Source organism: Anabrus simplex, chromosome 7 (genome assembly GCF_040414725.1).
Source record: "Anabrus simplex isolate iqAnaSimp1 chromosome 7, ASM4041472v1, whole genome shotgun sequence".
Lineage (NCBI taxonomy): Eukaryota > Metazoa > Arthropoda > Insecta > Orthoptera > Tettigoniidae > Anabrus > Anabrus simplex.
The window spans coordinates 13,148,845-13,175,480 of record NC_090271.1 but is presented as its reverse complement, the minus strand read 5'-3'; the positions used below and the strand labels follow the sequence as shown (position 1 = coordinate 13,175,480).

At 39.2% G+C, this 26,636-nt stretch overlaps 1 protein-coding gene across 1 annotated transcript in view; it reads left to right on the top strand.

Annotated features, from left to right (window-relative positions):
- LOC136876862 (cysteine protease ATG4B) overlaps positions 1–26,636 on the top strand; it is a 197,328-nt gene that overhangs the window by 132,130 nt on the left and 38,562 nt on the right. The window contains exon 7 of the mRNA XM_067150621.2: positions 8,258–8,412. Coding sequence (XP_067006722.2) covers positions 8,258–8,412 — 155 coding nt within the window. The remainder of the gene's footprint in view (positions 1–8,257; positions 8,413–26,636) is intronic.

The following is a 26,636-nucleotide window of genomic DNA, read 5'->3' as shown; positions in this document are numbered from 1 at the left end:
CTGCAACCGTGCCTCCAGATTGCACATTTCTGATAGTTAATTCATAGATCAACTCCTCCTTGCGCAAATAGTTAAGATGGAGAACATCGCGAGGGCCGGGCATGGTGACAGAACAATTTTGAAAAACTCAAAAAATTCCAGCAACTGGGAAAATAGTTAGAGTTCGGAACAAACAATGTTTAGCCGTCAAAAGGGGCTAAATTGAGACCCATTCAACCACGCTCTGCTACCACTTGTTACCGTGTTTTAGCGGTAGGTAGAGGTGAAAGAAGGTGCGGGTGTGAATGGATCTCAAGCTACGAAATTATAGTGCCCGTAAAGTAAATTTAAAATTTAATACGGTTATATTTTCTTTTCAAAATAAATAAGTAACAAGCATGGCAGGTACAGAATAGCAAGTCAAAATAAGGTAGTTACAATATTTACAGAATTTGGGCTTCGCGCCCCGAGTTCACAATGCTTGGGCAATCAGCTCAGTTTTACCCCAAACACAAGTTTTAACAGAGGGGCAGAAAACCCCATTCATACCTAGGAGCCCTTGCTCCAAATTACACTGAAAAGCCTCCTCGAGGCATACAACATACAATTTTCAAAAGAGCCACTCGCTCTCAAATTTTAGCCTCTCCCAGGCCACACCAAACTCCACCTTCAAGCTGTCTTCAACAGACATAAACACAGGGGTAAAATACCCAATCTACTGAGGTCTATTAAACGAAAAGAATGTTAATTAAATGACCTCTAAAATAACAATTTGAGAGGAGGCGAACTTGCACTCCTAATACACTAGATTAAGACCTACTTGGCGCTAGGCCGTTAATACAAGGGCTAATCCCATACTAAAGAGGTGACTTAAGAAGAGAACAATTTGTTTTACATTAACGAAGAATAGGTTGAAAAAAAATAAGTTCACCTCAAAACAATATGAATGGGAGCTCGAGAGGGTTAGCACTCTCTATCCCAGAATGTAGCTTTCCAAGAGAATAGATGAAAAGAGTAGTTACATTTACATTTTAGGAAAAGGTTACATGGTGGAACGCTTCGCACCCGCCCCGAGAGTTAAACTGCTGAGCTAGCAAAGAAAGAATATATTAATCGGCCATTACCTTATAGTTGACCGCTGCCGGAGAAAGAGGCGCTTCCCGCCTCCTGCTATGTACTTAATACACTGAAAGATGGAACAGAAGTGGCCCGGAGACCCAAAAATCAGCAGTTTATATCCTCTCGCGGAAGGTTCTAGGTGTTAGGGGAAAGAAAACACCCTCCCACAAACTTTTTATTGGCTAGGGTATAGAAACATATTCAAGTTGGGGGAAGATACCAATGATTGGTCAGAAATTAATAACAGAAATTCGGGATTGGTCAAATACAAAACAAGGGGAAAGAGAGGGGTATACAGCCAACTTAAACAATAACAGAAAGAAATTTAACAAAGAACAAACTTTTGAAATAAAATTTTCTCCAAAGAACAGTTATTTTTCTTCCCACTAGGGTGCACTATTGTAGTTTTTCAGTGGTGTCCTCTAGAAGAGAAAGTTCACACTTCTTACTTCAAGCAAAACAAAAGTACGTCGAAAATGACACCGTTCACAAACTCAAAAATTTCCAGGTGGTGACATCTTCTGAGAAACTAGAAAATTAATAGGGTAAATAAAGTTCAGACTTCCTCCAGCAGAGGAGTTTCCACAGGCGCACATTTTAAATTAGCGGAGTGGAGGTGTACCGCCCGGTACAATTATTATTATTATTATTATTATTATTATTATTATTATTATTATTATTATTATTATTATTATTATTATTATTATTATTATTATTATCAACCTTATAAATTTTTTTTTCTCATGGGTAATTATTTATTGGATTGGGTTGCTATTCCTTGTTTTATTTCTATTGCGGGTGTTTAAGGTGATACTTACTTAATTAGAGCCGTGTAATCCCGCGTAGTATTAACATTATATTTCAACAATGACTGTAACATCTGCTGGTTTAAGTCAAAGGTTTTGGGCAGCCCTAGCGCGAGATGTTTGGGCTCTGGTGTTATCTCATTTCCCATTGTTGTTTTATCTCTGGTGCTTGGCCGTTATGTAACAGATGATTATTGCGTCTTGTATCGGCCGAGATAACAGCATTTTGTTCGTACTCCATGTGGATGACAATGCATTGTTTTTCTTCTCATGTCATACTTTGTTTTTCAATATCGGTGTTATGAAGTTAACTGGCCCTTTCTATTTTAATATGTTTTGGGCGTCTTGTTTATCGCCCTAGCCTTCTTCTGCTTCTGCGATTTTATGTTATATTATTTTTTTTATTTGGGCTATTCTCCTTATTATGTAGATCTTGTGGGGTGACATTAGGCTGAGATTTGTGTTCACATGTGGGTATTGTGGGGACTTAACCTCCATTGGGTGCTGTCAGAGGCCCTTGATTTGCCATACAACCTATTTTTCTGGTGTTAATATTAAATTTTATTTCATGTAAATATTTTTAAAATGTGTAAGGTAAGGAGCTGGTGCACCAGTGTAGCTGGGGGGAATGTAATGAATTTATACTTCAGAATTAACCTTATTTACATGCAGATTATTTATTTAATGTGAATTTATTATTCTTCTATCACCTTATCATTATTTTCAGAATTTTTCTTTCTTTTCATAATTTAGTGTAATGTAAATTATTATTTATTAATTATATTTTATTTTATATTTTTGAAAATCTTGGTGTTATTTCCTTTGTGTGTCTGCTACGCAATTTCCTGGGTCTACACCTCTATTCTCTAATGGGTAGGCTTCAGCACCCTTCCTTGCTTCCTCTTGTCCATATCCTTGAAGTGTTTTTCTGATTTATCATGAATTATTTGCTCTTTTGAAATTTGTCTTGTACGTGCATGTCCCTATGACCCTTGTCATTTACTTCAATTGTTAGGGGCGTTGCACCGTTCACCATGTCAATCCATCGCATTTGTACTCATCCTCGCTGTCTGGTTCCCTGGACTTTGCCCTCAACAATCAGCTTTTGAAGACTACCATATCGGCGCATTATATGTCCAAAGTAGTGTACAATCCGCTGAGACACCTTACACGATAGACAAACTTTTATCTGAAGTTGGTTCAGGATTGATGTGTTCGCGCGATGAGCTGTCCAAGGAATCCTTAACATTTTCCTCCAGCACCACATTTTAAAGCTTTCTTCTCTGTTCACGATCACATCTGAGGATGGTCCACGTCTCTGCACCATACAAGAAGACTGAAAAGACTAGAGATTCAACGAGCTTCTTTTTTGTATTGATCTTCCGCAGATGGATCATCGCTACCTTTGCTATTTCAATTCTTCATTTTATTTCATCTTTGGAACCACCAGAATTGGATAGTAAGGAGCCTAGATATACATACTGATGTACAACTTCACACCCTCCAATCTGTTTGATATGTGGACTGTTGTTGTTCTTACGATCAACAATCATGACTTTGGTTTTCTGTCGATTTAGGCGTAATCCAATTTCTAGGCTTGCTTCCTCTACTCTCTTGATCACCTCTGTCAACTCCTCTTCAGATGATGCTATCAAAGTGGTGTCATCAGCAAATCTCAAGTTGTTGATCTTGCATCCCCCAATGGAAAACCCTTTGTCCCAGCCATCTAATGCAGTTCTCATTGCATATTCACCATAGAGATTGAAAAGTAACGGTGACAGGATACATCCCTGGCGGACTCCAGCCCTTGTACGAAACTGCTGAGACTGTTTGTTTTGAATCTTCACAGTGGCTGTATTTTCCTTATACAAGGACTTGATGAGATCAATCAAATGGAGTGGCAAACCCATGTCATCCACAATTTTCCAAAGATGGTTCCATTTAACAGTATCGAAGGCCTTTTGGTAATCAATAAAACACAGGTATACCGGAACATTGAATTCTCTAGCTTTTTCTATGATTTGTCTTAGGCTTAAGATCTGTTCTCGAGTGCTTTTTCCTTTCATGAATTCAGTCTGGACTTCAGGAATTTGATACTCTAGGAATGCCTGGACTTTCTTGTGCAGGATATGAAGCATAACTTTAACTGGCATGTGAAATCAAAGCAATTAAGCGATAATTTTCACATTTTTTCCTCGATCCTTTTTTGTGGATTGGGACAAAGATTGACTGTACCCATTCCTCGGGCCATCTTCTATAATTCCATATTGCTTGACAGATTTTCAACATCATTTCAATTCCTGCATCATCTGTAGCTCTCAAGACTTCTGCACTTATTCCATCAGGTCCACACGCTTTTCCAGTTCTCAGCATTTTCAAAACCATTTCTACTTCATCTCGGAGGATGTCAGGTTCAGGATCTGACTGTTTGTCTATCTTCACTTGGTCTTGTGCATTACATTGTTCACTGTACAGATCCTGGCAGTACAATCTCCATGTTTCCAGAACATTCTCTATATCCACAACATCATCCCCCTTTGAGTTCTGTATATTCCAGGAATATGGTTTGAATTCTCGAGTGATTATTCTAATTTTGTCAAAAAGATCCTTGCTGTGGTTTTGATTTGCATGGTCTTCAGTCTCAAAACAAATGTTACTAAGGAAATTATTTTTATCTCTTCTACAAGAAGATTGAATTCTTCTATCAAGATCAGACATTTGCTCTCTTTTTTCTTTAGTGTTAATGCCAGATTTTTTAAGGCACCTTCTTTCTTCTACAAGCTGAAGGGTCAAGTCAGAGATTCACTGTTGCCTTCTAGTATTTGGTACTCGAGATTCATTCAAAGAGGACTCTATCCAGTTTTTAGTAACATTCCACAGCCCTTCTGCAGTTGTTACTGGATCCTGTAATATGGAGGCTCTTAGCGACAATGATTCCTTGAATGACGACATATTAACTACTTGTGATATCCTGTGTGATCTTTTAACTGGTGTTTGAAGTTTTATTTTTATTTCTGTTCTAAGAAGCTGATGTTCACTGCCACATACTGCACCTGGACAGGTTTTGGTGTCCATTACAGAAGACCTCCATCTTGAACTGATCAATATGTAGTCAATCTGATTTTTATATTGACCATCAGGGGATGTCCATGTGTACATGTGCCGTATGTGATGCTTGAAGACTGTATTAGTTATAGTGAACCTGTTTTGAATTGCAAACTCAAGAAGCCTGTTCCCCCGTTCATTTCTTTTTCCAATTCCGTATCTTCCTATCGATGTTCTGACATGCTCATCATGTTGTGTTGAACCAATTTTGGCATTGAAGTCTCCCATAACAATAGTTATTTCTCTGCTTGGAAAAGCTGAAACAGTAGCATCAAGATCTTGATAGAAGCGGTCGATCATTTCATCAGACGCATCCGCTGTTGGGGCATAACCCGGAATGATGTTGATTGAAAGTGGCTTGCATTTGAGACTTAGTGTTATAATGCAATCATTAACAGGTGTATATCCTTTCACTAGGCCATTCAGTTTGTCATTGATCACAATTGCGACCCCGTCACAGCTTTTTTCTTCATTTCCAGAAAAGTAGACCCAATGATTACCACTTCTAAAATGGCCATTGTTTTTCCAGTGAGTTTCACTTAGCCCAGCCACTCCTATATTATACCTTTCCGGCTCTTGTATTATCAGGAGAAGTTTTCCTGAAGCTAAAAGTCCTCTCACATTCTGCTTTGTTCTTCCAGTCGCAAATTTCGCATTTCCAGGCTGGTTGCCTACATGCACATGCCAGGCGCGGTTCTGCCTTTAGGTCACATGGTCACGTGCCCCTCCACCGATTAAAACTATTATAAAAATCAGAAAAACATTATGCACAATTACTGTCACGACCACCTTCAGTGAGTTCAAGAGGCTATGATTCACCATGGTTGTTCTTGTTCTAGCAGCCCTGGACTAAACTAGGCAACATAGTAAAGGTCTAATCCTGGATGGGACCGACTCGTTCTTATACCTGAACATTATCCCCTCATTCTGCGAACTGTGAGGGGTGAAGGGGATAATGGCAAATTCCATTGATCCGGTCACAGTATTTCTACGACGTGACACTTCAGCGCTGGTTCGTATTTTGAACTTACTTCTCCTACAGCCTACTAGATAGCATCCAGCTACACTTTCTTGTCGGCATATTTATTATTAACGCGCGCAAAGGTAGTGTTTGTAGCAAACCTGTGCTTACCTTGTACGTCTGTTAGATTAATCGTGTCCATCGGTGTCAATGTTCATTGTAAGTCTGAAAAGTGTGTGAAGATTAGTGTGATGTATTTGAGTGTATTCCTCTGTGAGCATAAGTGTTTTTAAAATGAATCAAGTGAGCTACTTACAAACAACATCTCTTAATTACGAAAACAGATTATTAGCTAAAGAAATGGGCTGACCAAGACCAGAGCTTAGCATAAATCGTTCAAAGATAAAAATAGAACCTACAAGAAATAAGAAGGTAGATGATAGATAGATATTTATTTCATTAATTAATTACAACGAGCCAAAGGCTCATACAGAGGAATTGTACAATGAATAATATATTCAATGGCAGATTAGTTTAAGATTAATTTAATTGATTTAATTAATTCCTAGTGTTCCTAATTCGTTGAATGTGCCCCACCCATTTCTATCACCACGAGCCACCACTGGCACATGCCCAGTAGCACATTTCACACTTTGCAGCCTGGAACCGCAAAAGTGCCGAATTAGATCCATTTAAAGCAGCTATCATGATAGTGTTCATGGGAATAATAGTGTAGTGAGGTCACTCTCTCTTCCACACCGCAGTACCACAACCGAAAAACCAGTCATTCTGGTGATGCTTGAGGCTCCCCGCTCTTGACCCATCTCGAGCATGAATTGCTCTGTGCATCAAGTCGATACTGATGGCGCTGCTGCCCGACATCAGGTTTTCAGTGGATTCCAGTTGGCATTTCCTCCACTGAGGGACCACCTCCCTTCCTCAAGGAGCTCATCCGCCCGAAGCCGTTGGCTCCCTGAGGGTGTCAGGTTATTTCTCGCCACCTAACACTCGGCGTGGAGTCGCTGGCTGTACAGTCTACTCCATGCCGTCAAAAATATGTCCATTTTAATGGTGTCAACAGGTGTAGACTCTAGTTCCTTGGCAACGTCGATAAGAGCATGCATAGTTTCCCTCTTTGTCATAGTTTCCATGGCATTAATGGCAGATAGAACAAAATGGCTGACACTTAGGGCAATGCAAATATAGTAAATAATAATATCGAGTGTCTCTCTTAGTAATGTTGTCTATGGATTCAGGGCAAAACAAGATGACTATTGCCTATGCCATAAAAACACAATAGACTTACGTTAAAAATCAATATCAAATGATCACAGATTCACTAGTCAACACTCACACGCAGTAAACATATGCCACAGTGTCATAAATACTGCCAGGAAGCTGCTAACAAAGCACAGTTCCCTTTATATATAGATATTTGATGATCTTACACCACACTAGATCTTGCATTTGGCAGCCATATTCATCATTATTATTATTGTTATTATTATTATTATTATTATTATTATTATTATTGTTGTTGTTGTTGTTGTTGTTGTTGTTGTCGTTGTCGTTGTTGTTGTTGTTGTTGTTGTTGTTGTTGTTGTTGTTGTTGTTGTTGTTGTTGTTGTTGTTGTTGTTGTTGTTGTTGTTGTTGTTGTTGTTGTTGTTGTTGTTGTTGTTGTTGTTGTTGTTGTTGTTGTTGTTGTTGTTGTTGTTGTTAACTTTATTGGCCACATTGCACTACTTGAGTAATTCCACATTCACTTTCTCTTTGAAGCAAATTAACTCTTGTACTGCTCAATTTAATAATTTTATATATCAATAAAATGCTTCTTTAAAAATATTTTTTGATATTGTAACCTTACTGTGAATGATAATTACTGTAATTAAATTTTGTTGTATTTTGTAATGGATAGAAAGGTAAATATAATCACCCAGTTAACTTGGAACGTAGATTAGAAACTCTTATTATTATTCAGCTTGGTATTTAATTTATCTTGAGCTTGTATTGTAATCATGTACCTCTGCTAATATACTTACTCCTGAATTCTTCAAGGGCCATGTTCCTAGTCCCATATGGCAGATGAAGTTCTAGGTCCTCTACTTGGGTTTTCGACATACAAGAACATTTAACTTGAGGGCATAAGTTGCGAGAGTAAACTACACAAGAATAAAGAAGTAAATGGGTCCCAAGTGATAATAAATTACAGTAATCCATATTTTTCAACTTCAATAGGTTTTTAAATAAAATCCCAGCTTCCAGTTGTCTGCTCATCTCTTGTTACAGGTGACGAAGTGTTTTTCTTTGATCCACATACTACGCAGAACTCTGCCAGAGTCGGAGATAAGAGTACGTGGGAACAAGTGGCAGCTGATGAAACATACCACTGTGATTATGCAATGCGCAGAAAACTTTCAAAAATGGATCCTTCTTTGGCTGTGGTAAGTCTGTTCCTAAGAACACTTTCTTAGAAAAGGCTTCTCCTTATTGAGACTTAAAAACAAGTAACGTGACTTGACACGTTGATACAGATTTTAACACAACACAATCACTATAATGAAAAAAATATCAAAAAGAACTAAATTTGCAAGCAGTGACAGCAACAAAACATGTATGTCACTAGCCTCAAGAAAATAATAGGAATATAGTCCATCTAACTCCACCATTGTCCAATCCCAAGTCCAGAATGGGAAAGGAGCAGGGTTAGTTGACTTGGCAACCAGCTGTAAAAACAGCTAATGCCAAGTGTCGAGTGGCGGTAAATAACTTGACCCCTGTAGGGGCCAAGGGCTTCGGGCAGATGAGCCCCTTTGGGTGGGGTGATGGTCCCCTCCATGTAGAAAGTGACACTGGAATCCCTCATCTGTGTCTTTGGCCCAACCGCAAAATGGACAGAGGAACCTCCATTTTGTGCTTCTCATCGGTCATGGAGGTGGATGAGGTCATGCCAGATGGACTGGCTATGGAGGCACAACTCAATGGTATTTCGAGTCTGCGGCAGTCTGTTTCAGTCGTGGTACTAGAACCTGCATGTCCCATTTCATTTGTGCCGCAGGGTATTGTTCCGAGATCATAGTGTGTGGGTCACTTCCTTACACCTTAAACAAAATCCCGCTTGTGGCACTTTTTCCTGCTGTCACTCCCTTCAACTCAAGTCCAATGGCGATGGGATAAGGATGGTGGAGGCAGGTTTTCAGGCGAAACTGGAAGCCTCTAGTTCGGACCTGCATGTTGGCAGCAGATGTGTGATGGTCGTCTTTCTGAGACCTCGTGACTACTCAGGAATTCGGTCCTGCATCTGTGTTTGGGCAGGCCTATTTAGGATCACCGCTGCCCACCCTGAATGGGGAAGGCCCTAGAAAATGTGGGCTAAACATCGGTAGTCACATTCTCAGCCAGCTGGGAGGCTGCACCTAGCAGGTCACCCCTGATGCGGTCAAAAAACGAAGATTACCAAAACTTTGATTATAGGAACCTGGAATGTTTGAACCCTACTTGATATGAAAGGCAATAACAGACCTGAGAGAAGAACAGCGTTTGTCACCCATGAGCTTGGACGAATGAACATTAACATTGCTGCCTTGAGTGAAACCAGACTGTCCAGCGAAGGTAAATTTACAGAGTTCAGCTCAGGCTACACAATCTTCTGGAAGGGAAAAGATGAGGGAGAACACTGCATTCATGGTGTGGGATTTGCTGTGAAGACAACATTGGTGAATGATTATCACCTAACTCCAACTGCAGTCACTGAAAGAATTAATACTCTCCGAATCCCACTCTCTGGTGCAAATCTGTGACACTCGTCTCTGCATATGCTTTCACTTTGGATGCTGATGTAGAAGCTAAAGACCAATTCTACAACCTGCTGAACACTACCATCACCAAAGTACCACCCAGAGACAAACTCTTACTACTTGGTGATTTCAATGCCAGAGTTGGTAAAGATCAATTATGGGGCAATTTGATGGGAAAACATGGACTTGGCATCTGTATTGCCAATAGTCTACTGCTCCTTGGTTTATGTGCTGAACATAAACTCTTCATTACTAATACTCAGTTCTGCCTACCTAATCACTACAAGACCACTTGGATACATCCTCTCTCAAAGCACTGGCACATTCTTCATTATATCGTCACCAGGCAATGTGATAAAAAAGATGTCCTTGTTACAAGGACCGCAGGAAACGTAGATGATTGCTGGACAGATCATAAGGTCCTTTTTTGCCAGTTGCGAATCTCAATCTGTTGCAAACCAAAAAGATCCATCCACAACCTGCCCGGAAAGAAATTCGATACTTCTAAACTTCAAATTGAATCCATTGCTACAGATTACAGAAACGAAATCTCAGACAAACTGGCTAGTCATCTAGTCAGCAGTGATAGTACAAATGAGGAATGGGCCATGCTTCAGAAGGTCATCACTGAGTCAGCTGAGGAAACAGTTGGTTTTGTGAGGAAAAAGAGACAAGACTGGTTTGATGAAAATAATGAAGAAATTAACTGTCTGATCAATGCCAAACGGGAAGCCCACCTATCCTATCTTCAAGATTCATCTTCCAATGTGAAGAAATCACATTTCTTGGAACTTAGGCTACCTCGGTGGCAAATGATACACTAAAATACATTATTGTCTAGCACTAAATTTTAAATTAACAAGAGAAAATAAAATTTTCCTAGCATACAATATTATACAATTTATGCTAAAATTTTTTTTCTATTAAACGCACAGCTCATCCTTAATAAATTTATATTGTTTACAAAATTCTATTTATAATATATCCTGTACTTACAAACACAGTCAACTCATATACAGTATGTGGAATTACTTCAAATAATACTATACAAATGGTATAAGATTACAACTTACATTGTATTTATTTATTTTTACCCATTTTGGAACCTAAGTAGCATAACGACCTGCTGCTTCTTAACCAGAGCCCCTGTTGCCACCACTTTTCACTCTGGAACTGATTCAAAATGGAGGTATACCCTTGAAGACTAGACTTTTCACACTCATCCTCTTGATTTGGGAAACTCAAGAAGTACCTGATGACTTGAAGAATGCTACCATCACCACTACCATCAAGAAAGGTGATCGTAGTGTATGTGGAAACTACCGTGGTATATCGCTTTTGTCAATTACAGGTAAAATTCTCACACGAATTCTATTAAACCAGCTCCAAGTTATCTCAGAGAGGATTTTGCCTGAGTCTCAGTGTGGTTTCCGAACCTCCAGAGGCACAACAGATGTGATCTTCTGTGCTAGACAACTCCAGGAAAAATGCAGAGAACAACAGCAGCCTCTGTATTTAGTTTTCTATGATCTGGAAAAAGCCTTTGATTCAGCACCAAAATCTGCTGTGTGAAAAGTATTGAGACATTTTGGATGTCCTGAATGTTATTTGGAATTGGTTCAAACTCTTCATGATGGCATGTCTGGACAGGTTCTTCATGGTAACTCAGTATCAGATCCGTTCCCAATCACTCGTGGATTGAAACAAGGCTGTGTGCTTGCTCCTACACTCTTTGCACTGTACATGGCTGCTATGCTGCATGAATCATCTGCAAACAACTTAGGTGTGGAGATTAAATTTCCTTTTGATGGAGGACTTTTCAATCTGGCAAGACTTCGCTCACAAAGACGTACTCTGGTTACCCGGGTGACAGAACTGCAGTATGCCGATGACACCACATCTCCTGTTCTAACACCTGCAGAACTACAACAGTCAGTCAACTACTTTAAAACTGCATGTGATCACTTTGCCATTAATGCGAAAAAAAACAAAGGTACTTGCGCAACCTGTCCCAGGATTAACACTTCCTGACTTCAGTATCTCCAACACAACACTTGAACAGGTTGATAACTATTCATATCTTGGAAGCATCTTGTCTAAACAGTGTACCTGTGAACAAGACGTTGATCAAAGAATTGGGGCTGCTCATGCAGTATTTGGATGGTTAATACACAGAGTCTTCATGAATAATGACCTAAAACTGCATACCAAACTCATGGTGTACAAAGCTGTTGTCATTTCCACGCCACTGTATGGCTGCCGTAGGTTATGATCTTCATTTCCATGTTGATGTTTAACTAATAAGGCAGAGTTTGAGGGATGTTCCACCATTCAACACATTGTAAAATACATTAAATTATAAGAAGACTGGTTTTGACTCCCTTGGAGCCTGGAAAAACATCAGTGGGTTGCAAGACATTACTTTGAAATGCAACACATGCATGGCAAGCAGCACATGGAACTTAATATGTTCGTAGTTCTGGCCAACTGTCCTGTGTTCATGGAACACATAACACTGGAAACACATTCACTGTTGAACACGTGACACGGACACTTATAATGATATGAAACCTTGGCTCTCTAAGAGTGTTCTGAGACTTGACAGTTCTGTTTCTATCTTAAAAAACTGGATAAAATACACACACGTTGAAACAAATGTACAAAGACATGGTTCTGGTCTAGACTGTCGCGCGTTCATAGATACGGAAATACTGGAATTTCTTACACTGGTTGAAAACACACTTACGATATGAAAGAATTGGCATTTCAAGTATGTTCCTGGGCTTGACAGTCTTGCCTCCAACTGATTAAACTAGTTGAAACATATATACATTAAATGTACAAAGACAAACCACTTGGCATCCAAAAGTTCTTGGTTTGGTTTCAAAAAATTTGTCATGTGTTAGTGGAATTAGAATAGAACCGTTGGTCCTGCTACAATCAATTGGAAACAAATGCACTATCGTAGTTGAGAATATACACATTGATTGAAAGTTTATGTACAGATATGAAATACATGACACTTTAACGTTCTTGGATATGAGTAAAAATGCTGTCGTGCATCCATGCAACTCGGCACAGACCCGTCAAGCGGTCTTGCCACACTCAACTGGAATATGTGAAGAAACAAAAACAAAACTTGTTAACATATGACCACACAATCACAAGAAATGTTTGGTAATCAGTTGAAATTATACATTGGCTTGAGATGCTTTCTATTACAGAGAGGTCTTGGGTCTAATTTAGAATTATTACCATGTATTTGTGGAACACGGAACTTGATTGTCGGCCCTGATTTAAACAACCTGATATAAGACATAGTTGAAATGAGAATATGTTTGACATTGAAATTATTTAGAACTTGCTGGTTTAGTTTACATGTTCCTGCAGTGTTTTAGGATAGATGGATAAACTTATTAGTAGATTTAAGTTGGTAGAAGAGCTGGGGGAACATCCTTCATTATGGATCACTTGCTGATGCAGTTGTAACCGTCGTCGACTATTGTTGATGTAATACCAATATAATGGTCCTTTATTGGACATTATAAATTTTCCAGCTAACTCATTCTTGGTTGCCTGCGTTTCGCCCTCGTGTGCTAAGTTAGGCTCGTCAGTTGGTACTTAGCACACCACCCAAGATGCAAGGCTAGTGCATACCATGGAGGCCACTGCATAGGCTACTTGAAGCCACCAGCAGTGCCAATGCACTATGAGAGCTATGTCTCATTTTAAAAAATTGATGCCTGCCTGGCCATCAAATGATGTAGATGTTGATTCCCATAGGGAACCTAAAATATTTGTCCCGAATGAGTAAATTTATAATACCAATATAATGGTCCGTTATTGGTATTATAGATTTACTCATTCGGGACAAATATTTTAGGTTCCCTATGGGAATCAACATCTACATCATTATTGTTGATGTAGAATGGTGATGGTATGGCCTTGGTTTATGAAAACATGCATTGAAGGTGTCTGAGAAAAAAGAAAGAAAGAATGAGAAATTGTTGTGTGTGTGTTTGAGTTAAATTGAAATGATATTAGTATTACTTACTCGCTCTGTACCCGCTCACGCTGACCCACTGTTAGGAGAGTGGGTTGCGATCTGGAAGTAAAAGGAAAATTTGAATATAAAGTGGAACATCACGTGCCAAGAACTGAGATGGAGACTGTAGAAGTGCAGGGAGTGCTTGTGACAGAATAGCTGAAACAGAGACTACATGGTGGAAAAAGAAAGTAAAGGAAGCAGTGAAAAATAAAAAAGCATGGCGATTGTGAATTAGGAATAATATGGAAGTATCAGGGAATGAAAAGAAGATGCAAGAAAGGAGTAAGTGAAGAAAAGAAGAACAGCTGGGAAGGAGTTACATCAGAGTTGGGAGAGGATGTGTATAGTGGTAAAATGAAGATATATGGACTTGTAAGAAGGAAGAGTCTACACAAAGGAGGTGAAAGAGTAAAAAAGGAGAGATAATAGCATGACCGGCACACCCAGAGGGGATAAGGAAAAGATGGAAGGATTACCTAGATGAACTCCTGAATGTGAGAAGGGGTGTAACAGTGGAACAGGTGGAATAAGTTCTGCTATGCTGATGACTCTGCCATAGCAATTCAAACTAACTATCTTGAAGAAGGAGAAGAAATCCTAACATAGGATCTACAAAAACTAGAAAACTATTTCAAACAATGGAGACTTTGCCCAAACCCATCAAAAACAGAGGTCACAGCTTTTCGCCTTAACAATAGACTCTCCAAACAAGAGCTGAACATTACATTCTGCGGAAAAAGGGTGAGAAACAATCCTAACTCCAAATACCTGGGAGTTACTCTGGACCACTCCCTGACTTACTGAAAACACCTCGAGAATACTGCAGTAAAACTTAGGACCAGAAATAACATCATTCGCAAACTAGCCGACACAACATGGGGTGCTGATGCAAGTACTCTTCATATGGCAAGCCTTGCACTGGTCTACTCTGTTGCCGAATACTGTGCACTGGTATGGTATAGAAGTGCTCATGTCCACAGAGTGGATACTCAGCTCAATGAAACCTTAAGGATCGTAACGGGCACATTAAGACCAACCCCTGTGCCATGGTTGTGGCAAGTATACCTCCTCCACAACTGAGAAGACAACAAGCTGCTGCTCAAACTTGGAAAACTTACATCTAGCCTGACTTTAAACACCTTCGAATTCACTTGGTATTGAGTAATCCACCAACCATGCGTCTAAAATCCAGGAAACCTATTTGGGATGATAAGATTATTAAGCAGCCAGGGCCTTTCAACATTAGTGAAGTCTGGAAGAAAGGGTGGAGAGATTTCTCATCATCTCTTCAAATCCAATTAGATGATCCTTCCCAGCATGTTCCAGGAACTGATCTACCAAGAGCTACGTGGTGCCAACTAAACCGTGTACGAACTGGTCATGTTAGGTGCAAAGCAATGCTGCACAAATGGGGATGGCTAGTTTCACCTGCTTGCGACTGCGGAGCTCAAGAACAGACGATGAACCACATCATTCAGGAGTGTAGAGAGCGTAGCTTCACAGGTGTTTGGGAAGAGTTCATGAAAGCATCAGCTCCAGCACTTTCCTGGCTGAAGAATCTTAATATTCATTTTTAATTTATTATGTACATATTTGTGTTAAATAATGTAGATCATTTGTTCCATACGAAATATGTATAACAGGAGAGCAATTTTAAATGATTTGCTTCTTCTTGTTTCTAGCATTTTGCATTGGATGTTGTCCATTAACCCACTTTTCTGAAGAAAATTGATGAGTGTTTCTTCTTTCATGTCATTGAGAAGGCTCCCTACATATAACCATGTATCTCCTAAATTTAAATTTAAATTTTCGTTGACTCTTTCCCCACTGATGATTATGCTGTCCCATTATTGTCCTGTTGTTCCTCTTTACACTTTGTCCATATGTTTCTGAAGTTCTTGATTCATTGCTGCTTTCTATCTTTCTAATTTGTCTTTCTATTGCTGTTGTTCTGGTATAGCTAAGTACTTACCCATTACTTTTGAAGTTGTGCTTCCAAGATGAACTGTCAGTCTGTTGAAAACTAATTCAAGATAACAGAAATTTAAATAATACCTGAAAAAGGAAACATTAAATAACAGATTATATGTGGAAAATATTCAAGTTTTGTTCTTAAAAGAACATCAAATTCCATCAAATCACAGTTTTTTTATCATTATTATTTATTTATGGCCTTCAGTGGACCATTTTATTAAATTTTATAAAGAGGGTTTTTCACTATCCTGTCAGCTCAATACTTTCATTCTCTCGGATCATAACTTCCTTTCTTCATCTCAAATCAACCATCCCATTGGCCATCTGTTGTGTGTGTGTTTCTTTACTTTTTCTGTTTTGTTCTTAAAGTTTTCTATTGTAATTTGTAGTTCACTCATATCTTCCTTGATTTCTGTACTCCATCTACTATTGCTGTTGCTGTTACTGTTTCATAGTACTGTATTTCTATAATTCTCCTGGTGTCCTGAGTAGATGTCCAAAGAATGATAGTCACTTCTTAATGATTGTCCTCATTACCAGTTCCATTTCCTTGTAGACTGTTTCATTAGTAGCTAGTTTCCAGTGTCTATTTTCTTACTAGTTTTAAGTTTTGTACATTCTGATTATTATTCTTTTAGTTTTGAGTATTCTGTCTATTTCCGCTGTGTTAGTTGTTTTGAAAATGGTTTCACTTGCATATGTTATTTTTTGTTGTGTAACTTTATTGTAGTGGTTTAGTTTCGTAGCTATTGAGAGGCCTTTCCTATTGCCTGTGTTCGTGGTGATATATTGTGCTGTGGTCAGTGCCATAAATGCTTTTCATTGAGGTTATATTTTATTCATCATCATCATCTTCATTTCCCATTTCCAGCTTCCCGGGTTAGATTGTGAATCAAGGACCTCCATCGCTGCCTGTCTCTCCACCACTCTTCTCCTTTTTTTAAGTACATCTTCTGGTTTTCCGCCTCTCTTCTCTATGCACTCCCACACTGAACCTGTCCATCTCTTTCGGAGTTTTCCTCATGGTCTCTTTCCTGTTAACTTCTCTGAAAAAACTTTTTTTGGCACACTATCTTCTCCCATTCTTACCTTATGCCCATACCACTTTAGCTTTGTTGTTTCTATCCTGTCTTGAAGTTTCAAGATTCTTGTCCTCTTCCATATCTCTTCATTTCTATTTCTATCCTTTCTGGTCTTACCCTCGATACCCTTTAGCAATAACATAAATTTGTTATGTTATTGTTTCTCCTAAATATAAAAATTTGTCAATGATTTTGATTTCTTGTAGTGATTTAACTTGTTATCAGGTTTCTGAACATGGTTGGAGAGGAGAGCAAGGTCATCAGTGAATCCCAGTCAGTTTAAACTTCAATTTTGATGTTCTTTGGGTTATCCTAGAACTGTTCTCTCATTATATATCCAAAGAAATAAGCAATCTCCCTGTCATAAATCTGTTTTTTATGAGGAATGGGTGAGAAAATTCTGCTCTGAATTTGACTTTAGAATTTGTGTTGGTTAAGGTGTCAGAGCTGTGTCCAAATAGGGAGTGGATATTCAGGTTGGTTTGTTACTTCTAGAAGTGCAACAAGGCAGTGAATTGTCGCCACTGCTGTTGGTACTGATTTCGAGGCATTGGCTTTCGCACATGATGTGGTGATTTGGGGTTGCACAGAGGATAGAGTACAGCAGCAACTAGATGCCTGGAACAACCAATTTAAAGGAGTTTGGCCTAAAAATTAGCTCTGCGAAGATGGTAGCCATGAAGGTTAGAAGCCAAAGAAGAAGTGTGAATATTATGCTGGGTGGAAAGAAGGTAGCAGGAGTTGATCAGCATTGTAACTCGAGATTTTATTTATTTATTTCGTATGGCATGAGGATTGGTTATTAACTCGAGATGGCCGTTGCTCAGATGAAATCACCAACAGGATTCAAAAAGGAACTCATTTGTACCATCAAGTCAGGGGGACAGCCAAACTCCTTAAGAAAACTTTGTATCAGGCCTACTTTGTACCAGTAACAACATATGGTCTGGCAACTTGCACCATCAACAGAAGGGATATCAGCAGACTCCAGGCTGCAAAAATGAAATTCCTGAGGTCAATATTGCAGAAAATGAGGTGAGATAAGATCCAGAATGAACAAGTCAGCGAAGACATCCAAGTGAAACCACTCAGTGAAATTCTAGCAACATGAAGATTGAGATGGTTTGGTCACTTGAAGAGGATGGATCTGAAGAGGGTAGCAGAAAAATGGTTTGAGAAAGATCTGGATGGAAAGCAACCTAGGGGCAAACCAAGGACATGATGGATTTCCCAAATTAAAGATGATCTGCAAGGAAGAGGAGTGGAATTGTGTAAAGTTGAAGAAGAAGAAGAAGAAGAAGAAGAAGAAGAAGAAGAAGAAGAAGAAGAAGAAGAAGAAGAAGAAGTGTACTGCATAGACATAAGTGGAGAGTGCTCTTGCACCGCACCCGGGAAACTGAAGACAGTTAAACGACGATGATGTTGAAGGTGAGTTCTATCAATTTAATTGTGGGTTGAAACCTAAATTTCTTAAGATTTTCAATACGGTATTTCAATTTTAAAATGATGATTTGTTCCATGTGGCTTCTCCCTGGTAGTCACCTAATTCTCGCTCTAGTTGTTCTTTAATCCTACCATACAGGATTCTGGACAGAATCTTGTTTGTGCAGTCCAAGAAAGGTATTCCTTATTCGGATTGCTCTTGTCTCCTATTTTATTTAGTTCCGTTTGGGCCTACTGTAGACCACGTTGTTCTTATCTCTAGCAGCTTTTTTCTTTAACCAATATCATTCATTCATTCATTCATTCATTTATTTAGCTTCCATAGACTGTACAATTACATATTTTGAAATATGCCAAAGAGTTGTCGAGTGATTTCCTAATACTAACAATAATATATGCACAATAATGAACATTTTGAAAAAGAAGAAACAGGAAAAATCAGAAACACCAAATACCTCAATGTTAGGACAGCACATCTTAATTTTTTAAATAATAAATAATATTAATAACCAATATTTATAAGACAAAATAAAAATAAAAATCTATTGGTGTGGTGTTAATAGTATGTACATAATCAATATGACATTAACATATGTTTAAGATATATACTAGATATTAAGAACGTTTACAAGTCAATAATTAATAGCATCATTACCAGCACTTCATCATGTATTCTTCTGTACTACAGAAGCAGCTACTCAGTAGGAGATTTGTTTAAAGCTGCGCTAAATGAACTGACAGGACTAATATCTTTAATCTTATTTGGAAGCATATTATACAATCTGATTCCAATAGAGTCTACTTGTCTGAAGGCAATGGTTTTACTCTTGTGCTCGATAAAAATATTATTTCTTGTTCACATCTGGTAACTGTGATTGTCAAAATTCTTTCTGAAGTGTTTTTTTTTCACATGTAGAATGCATTGCGTGGTGTATATGCTTGGTATTGGGAGTATCCTTAGTCTCTTAAATAATGGTCTGCAATGATCTAACCTGTTACGTCTCATATAATTCTGATAGTTCGTTTCTGTATTCGAAAAATAAGATAAAATAAAATCAAGATTTGATATGTAGCAGCTCCAGAGACCAATAGCATAAGTGATGACTGAATGGAAATATCCAATATATGCTATTCTAACATATTCTTCACTGCAACTGTTAGACAAAATCCTCAAGGCAAAACAAACAGAACTCAGAGACTTCCCTATTTTATTAATATGACAATCCCATCTTAATTTTTCATCTATATGGACATCTAAAAGTGTTGTGGTCAACGTATTTTCAATTGCTTTTGCATTTAATATAAGGTTATGTTTTTTTTGCAGTTTTGTCATGCCTTGAATTCCATGTATTGGGTTTTTTAAGTTCAGTGTTAATTTGTTTCTCCTGAACCATGATTCTAACCTAGACAGGACTGTATTTGCTGCAGTTCCTATAGATATAGGGTTAGGATTATTATTAATTATGTTTGTATCATCAGCATACAGATGTCACAGGTGGGACACAATTTTAGCCTTTCTCCCCAAACACTTGGTGACTCACCCTTGAAATTTATATCTGTTTGGGAACCTGTTTTATTTTATGTACTGTGCGACTAATGTCGCTTATTGTATCTGTATTTCGTCCGTCCGCAGAGTACTTCAAATGTTTTAATTTGATGTAAGTCACGATTTTCTTGTTGTCTATTGGTCCGCCTCAGGCCAACCTGAGAGCGAGGCTGATCTACCGGTGTCTACAACAGGCTTGCCTTGTTGCGTAGCCTGAGTGCATTGTCAAGGTCCAAGATGGCTAGAAGCCTTGTGCGTGGGCTCTCTGATTGGGCATTTTTCTATTTAGATATGCCCGGATGATGTGCTATAAATATGGGCTAAGGCCCTGAAGTGTTTTAATTTTCTTGATTTTTCATTATTATCCTTTTCTGGGGTGACGTCCGTTATTTTTTCCTGCTTAAATTGTTTGCTGATGGAATGTAAGTAACATGCTTTCCAAACTGACGCCATGCGTTAGTTTTCTTCACGTGGATCAAAAGTAAGTGAACTACGATTTTCTCTTTACCATGAAGCTGAATGGCATCATCTCTAAACCTTCATTTCGAAGTGAAAAATTTTCTGTTTTACTATCACCATTTCCAAAGGATCTTCATTTCGAATGAACGTGAGAATTAAAAGAAAAAAGAAAGCGAAAACTTTGGGTTTAATGACTACAATGAATAATACAGTTTCAAGTGGGAGTAATACTTTTGGACCGGGCGAGTTGGCCGTGCGCGTAGAGGCGCGCGGCTGTGAGCTTGCATCCGGGAGATAGTAGGTTCGAATCCCACTATCGGCAGCCCTGAAAATGGTTTTCCCTGGTTTCCCATTTTCACACCAGGCAAATGCTGGGGCTGTACCTTAATTAAGGCCACAGCCGCTTCCTTCCAACTCCTAGGCCTTTCCTATCCCATCGTCACCATAAGACCTATCTGTGTCGGTGCGACGTAAAGCCCCTAGCAAAATACTTTTGGACTAATGTTACAAATTATTTTGCCGTTGCAAATTATGTTTGAGATGTTTTGTGAAGATTAATTTAATCATGTAATTAAAAAATTTTAAGGTTTGAGATCGTGAGATTATCTCCATGGATCGGGATTAGTTCTGTTTGTGCTACCTTTTCTGTGTTTCTTTCACTTTTGTATTTCTTTCCTTGCTTCGGTACACTAAATGTTGTTGACGTTTCTATGGCAACCGTTGCCAGGAGGAGCTATTGTTGGTTTGACAATAATGAATTATGTTTGATGGTGATAGATGCATGATTTTAATTTGTGACGAGCATGCCATTATCATTATGTTAGGAGTTATTTGGCTCTTAATTCATCCCCTTTATTGAATTATTATTCGTAACCATGAACTTTTCCTACTGGCTTGAGCTGCCCTGCCCTTCTCAGCAATTTGATTTAATGTGTGCACGCACTGTAATTTCGGGGCCATTTGATGATCTGTTTCGTGTCTTTTCATTTTGTGTGCCCCTGCGATTTTGGAAAAAGCATTTGGTGCATATTATTTAATTCCTCATTGCGACTATTGGGTCCTGGTTCTGGAGAGAATCCCGTGGTCTTTCTTTGACCTACTAACACGTTGATACCAAAATTCGTGAAGAAAGATTTTGGTTTGAATTACTGTTTTGCAAGTAAAATCTTGTGAAGTTTAGGTAATCACTCTAGCCCTCTGTTGGGCAGTAAAATTGGTCGATGGACATTAACACAAATAATTATTGTAATTGATTTGATTTTGTTAAGTTTGAATTAATTTTCTTGTTTCAAAGTTCAAAGTTTCAAAGTTCAATTTAGTCAATCAATTCATCAAGTGTTACTTAATTTGAGAGTTTTGGTTAACCAATTTATCACTTAGGTAATTAATTTCCAGATTTTTATCAGGTGCATCTTTTAAACTTTACTCATTGGTTTTCTTAATTATCGAATGTAATTTTTGGTCGCAGTAATTAAATTATTTATCTCCTTTAAGAAAATAACAGAGTTTTTCTTTCATGTGTTCCACTATTTACTACCATGTATTTCTTTGGTTCTCGATCTAGTCACCTCTGTTTTCGGGCCTGCTTTCTGAACCTGGGTAAGTTTTTTGCCGCTTCCTGTTAAGTTTTTTCCAGGTTTCTTGCTGTCTGTTGGTCTTGTTTACTTGTACCAGTAAATGCCGGCACGACTGGTACACAGAAATGCAGTTTCTACTTGATTATTGTGAGGAAGATCATTCACATAGATCAAGAAAAGAACAGGCCCCAAAATACTACCCTGCGGAATACTTAAGTCTATGTTTTTTGCCTGAGAGTGATATGTCTCATTATGCCCTTTACTGTTACAATAAAATGTCGTATGGCTTTTAGTGCCGGGATATCCCAGGATGGGTTTGGCTCACCCGGTCCAGGTCTTTCTATTTGACTCCCGTAGGCGACCTGCGCGTTGTGATGAGGATGAAATGATGATGAAGACAACACATACACCCAGCCCCCAAGCCGTAGGAATTAACCAATTAAGGTTAAAATCCCCGATCCGGCCGGGAACCGAACCCGGGACCCTCTGAACCGAAGGCTAGTACGCTGACCATTCAGCCAACGAGTTGGACACTGTTCCAATGTGTAATTTCAACAAACTGGGATCGTTTATCCAGGTATGATCTAAACCAGTCGTTAACAATTCCTCTAACTTCAGTTTGATATAATTTGTGCAACAATATTTCATGATCAACAGTATAAAATACCTTTGAAAGGTCAAGAAATAGTCCTATCACAGTTTCATCATTATCAAAAGTATTTGTATTTATGACCAACTATGTACTCCTTCATTCTTGCACTGTGAATGTCTTTTCGCTCCTGAGTCCATTTCACACCTCCTCCTGGACGTACTGTTTTTTCTGTTAGTGACTGGAGAGAGTTTGATGTTCTGATCAACGTTCTGTACCTATTCCTGTCATAGATTTCACTGGGAGGAATGTCCAATTCTTGAAGCTCTTTTCTGACAAGTCTTGCCCACTTGCCATTAGTTGCTTTCCCTCTAGAGATGGTGTGGAAGATTCTGGAGGTGAGCCTCTGATTGTCCATTCTCATGTCATGACCATAGAAGTTCAATCTCCTCTTCCTCATAGATGTTGTAATGCTCTCCAATTGTTGGTACAGTTCGTTGTTGTGCCTGATTCTGTACTTGCCTTCTTCTTTAATAGGGCCCATAATTTTTCTCAGGATCTTCCTTTTCTTCAGCTCCAGTTTTTTAAGTTGCCCTTTTCTTACCATGTTTAGGCATTCTGAGGCGTATAGTACTGAGGGTCTCACTACAGTAGTGTAATGCCTGATTTTGAGGTTAAGGGAGAGGAATTTGGATTTGTACATACTCCTTTTTTTTTTTTTGCGTCGCACCAACACAGATATGTCTTATGACAATAATGGGATGGGAAAGGCCTAAGAATGGGAAGGAAGAGGACGTGGCCATAATTAAGGTACAGCCCCAGCATTTTCCTGGTGTGAAAATGGGAAACCATGGAAAACATCTTCAGCGCTACCGACAGTGGGGTTTGAACCTACTATCTCCCGATTACTGGATACTGGCCACACTTAAGCGACTGCTGCTATCGAGCTCGGTTGTATATACTCTTACATAGGTGGTAGGTGCTTTCCAATTTGATGAATCTGCTGTTCATAACCTGATCTTCATTCGTGTTTGGAGTTATCCATTCTCTTAGGTATTTGAAGGAGTTAGTGCTTTGTACTGCTTTGTCCCCCAGTGGGATTGATTTTACGGTTTTCGGAGACACCGAGGTGCCAGATTTTAGTCCCATAGGAATTCTTTTACGTGCCAGTAAATCTACTGACACAAGGCTGTCATATTTGAGCACCTTCAAATACCACCGGACTGAGCCAGGATCGAACCTGCCAAGTTGGAGTCAGAAGGCCAGCGCCTCAACCGTCTGAGCCACTCAGCCCAGCACCAGGAGTGTAAGATCATCTGCGAAGGCTAAACAACTGACTGTTAACTTGTCTTTCTTGTAGCCTATTCTCAATCCAGAGTCATCCTTTAGCATTTTCGTCCACTCATGAATGACTTTTTCAAGTAGGCAGTTAAAGAGGATTGGAGATAGGAAATCCCCTTGTCTAACACCTGTTTTGATCTCAAAACTCTGGGACAGTTCCCCTCTGAATTTGATTCTGGCTGTAGTGTTGGTAAGAGTTGCTTTCACAAGATTCAAGGTTTTCTTATCTAGTCCCAGTTCAGCAAGTGCCTGGAAGAGTGACTTTCTATCTACTGAATCATAGGCCTTCTGAAAGTCAACAAATGTTGCCACGTAGGGTGAGGCGCTTAGGTTTTTGTAAGTGATGATGGTTTTGAGGTTCAGGATTTGTTCAGCGCATGACCTTAACTTGCGAAACCCAGCCTGGTACTCTCCGATGCAGGAGTCTAGTTGAGCCTCTACTCTTGTGAGTAATACTTTAGAGAGTATCTTGTACGTCACTGATACAAGGGAAATCCCTCTTTAGTTGTTGAGATCTGATTTGTTGCCTTTTTTGTGTAATGGGTGGATGGTACATGAGGTCCAGTCACTAGGTAACACTTCTGTCACCCAGATATTAGATATGGTTTCATGGATACTTTGGATTGACTCCTCATCACCGTATTTCCAGAACTTTGCTATGATTCCATCCTCACTCGCTGCTTTGTTAGATTTCAATTCTGAAATGGCTTTTTGGATCTCCCCCTTTGTTGGTTCTGTGGTTCGAAATGCAGTTTCTCCTTAGGTTCCTTTGAATTTAGAAGGTTGTTGAAATACTCTGCTAGAACTGTGGTGCACTCTTCATTGTTCAGTTTCAGCTATCCGTCAGCTCCCCAAAGGTGAAGTGTAGGGGCTGAGTAGTGTGTTATTTGAGATTTAAAAGTTTGGTAGACATCTATTAGTGCCTTCTGTAGTTGGGACCAATCTTTTTTGTCTTTGTTTTTAGCCAGGGTCTCAGTGAAGTTATTGTTATCTTTCAGCTTGGCTGGATTGAACCTTGGAATTTGCAACTTGATGCAGTGGTTTTCTCTGCTTCTTTTAAGAGGGATGAAATTGGTTTTGATCAAAGAAAGATAGTGGTCTGAATCAATGTTTGCACTTCTCAATACTTTGACATTCAGCACTTCTTTACTGTTGCTTCTACTGATGGCTACGTGGTCCAATTGGAATTTCCCAAGCATTGAGTTAGGGCATCTCCAAGTCATGGCTTTCCTAGGAAGGCATTTGAAAGCTGTAGATTTGAGGACTAAGTTGTAATTTCTGCACAGGTCAATCAGCCTTTCTCCATTCCTGTTGGTCCTCTTGTGGGCTGGGTAATTTCCAACTATGTTCTTGAATTTTCTCTCTTTGCCAATCTGGGCATTAAAGTCCCCGATTAAAATAGTTATGTGGTGCTTTGAGATCCAGTCCATTGTCTCTTCAAGTACCCTCCAAAAGGTTTGACATTTTCAATATCTTTCCTGTTGGTTTCATTAGTAGGTGCATGGAAGTTATCAACTGTGTATGCTTTGTTGAGAGTTTTAAAAGCTATAGTGGATGTTCTTCCATTTGGAGATGAAAAGGAGATGATGGAGTTGATCATTTTGTTGCTGACTATGAAGCCTGTCCCCAAGTGAGGCATGTTCTTCATCATTCTTTCACCGGGTTGCCCTTTGTAGAGCCGATAACCTTGTGATTCTATCACTCTTGATCAAGGAATCTGGTCTCTTGTACAGCTATTATCAGGATGTTGTGTTCAGTTAAAACATCTAGTGTATGTTTTGGTTTTCCTGTCTCTAGGAGGGAGTTGATGTTGATGGTCGCCAAGAACTTAAAACGTTTCTTCATCTCACATGAAGGTGCAAGCTCCCCAGAATCCAAAGGCTTGCTTGCCCCATCAAAACTGGAGGTGGATTTTATACCACCTGGGGTAGTTTTTCCGTTGGTCGTTTTCTCCGTGTTGCAACAGTTAAGAAAAGTTTAGGGTGGTTACCCACCAGTAACAATTTGTCAACTGTCAAGGTTGTAAGCCTTGAAGCCCCCAACACTGATCTGTTCGCTGGGATTGGTACCCAATCTTCCACTGGGTTGCTCGGCTTAGAAGGGGCACCTCTTGCAGGTTATGTGCTGGAGTTGGAGTGAAAGAGGCTAGTTGGATTCTCTTGTTGAATCCAATATTTTCATGTTGCAGATGATTGGCAACAACGCATTTCACTCCCATTTCACTCTCATAATGACTGCTCCCAGGTTGATTCCCAGGACCCCTTGTCTCCTTTTTATTAAAAAGAAATTATAAATTGATGAATATTATTAAGAAGTGTAAACACATTCACACAGTTCAAAATATTAGGGGAACATGTTTTGTAACGTCTGGTATGTGAACGTTAATTTGGTAGATGGGGTTCCAATGGTCGTACAGCATACCTTAAGACCTTAGCTACTCAGGGTGTGTCAAATCGAAGTTATACTCCATCTGTAGGCATAGACATGCATTAAACTGTCAGGTGACCCCTCAAAACAAAGTGAATAGCGGTGCGTCCAGCTGGGGAACAGTAAACAAACTGCGGAAGTCTTTCGCTCTCACTGCAGCTTCAGAAACCTGTCTTTCTTCTCATCCTCATTACTATGCATGGGCTACTTGCCATCATGTTTATATCATTACCAATTCAACAATACATCGCGGCTGCCTACAATGGGCTTGTCTATTACTATTCTCTGGCGCAATCTCCAGCGCAATTAATCCTTGGCCAACACAGGGCATTTACATCTCATATGACACATTATGAATAAATGATAAGCCCTCATTTACATCGAT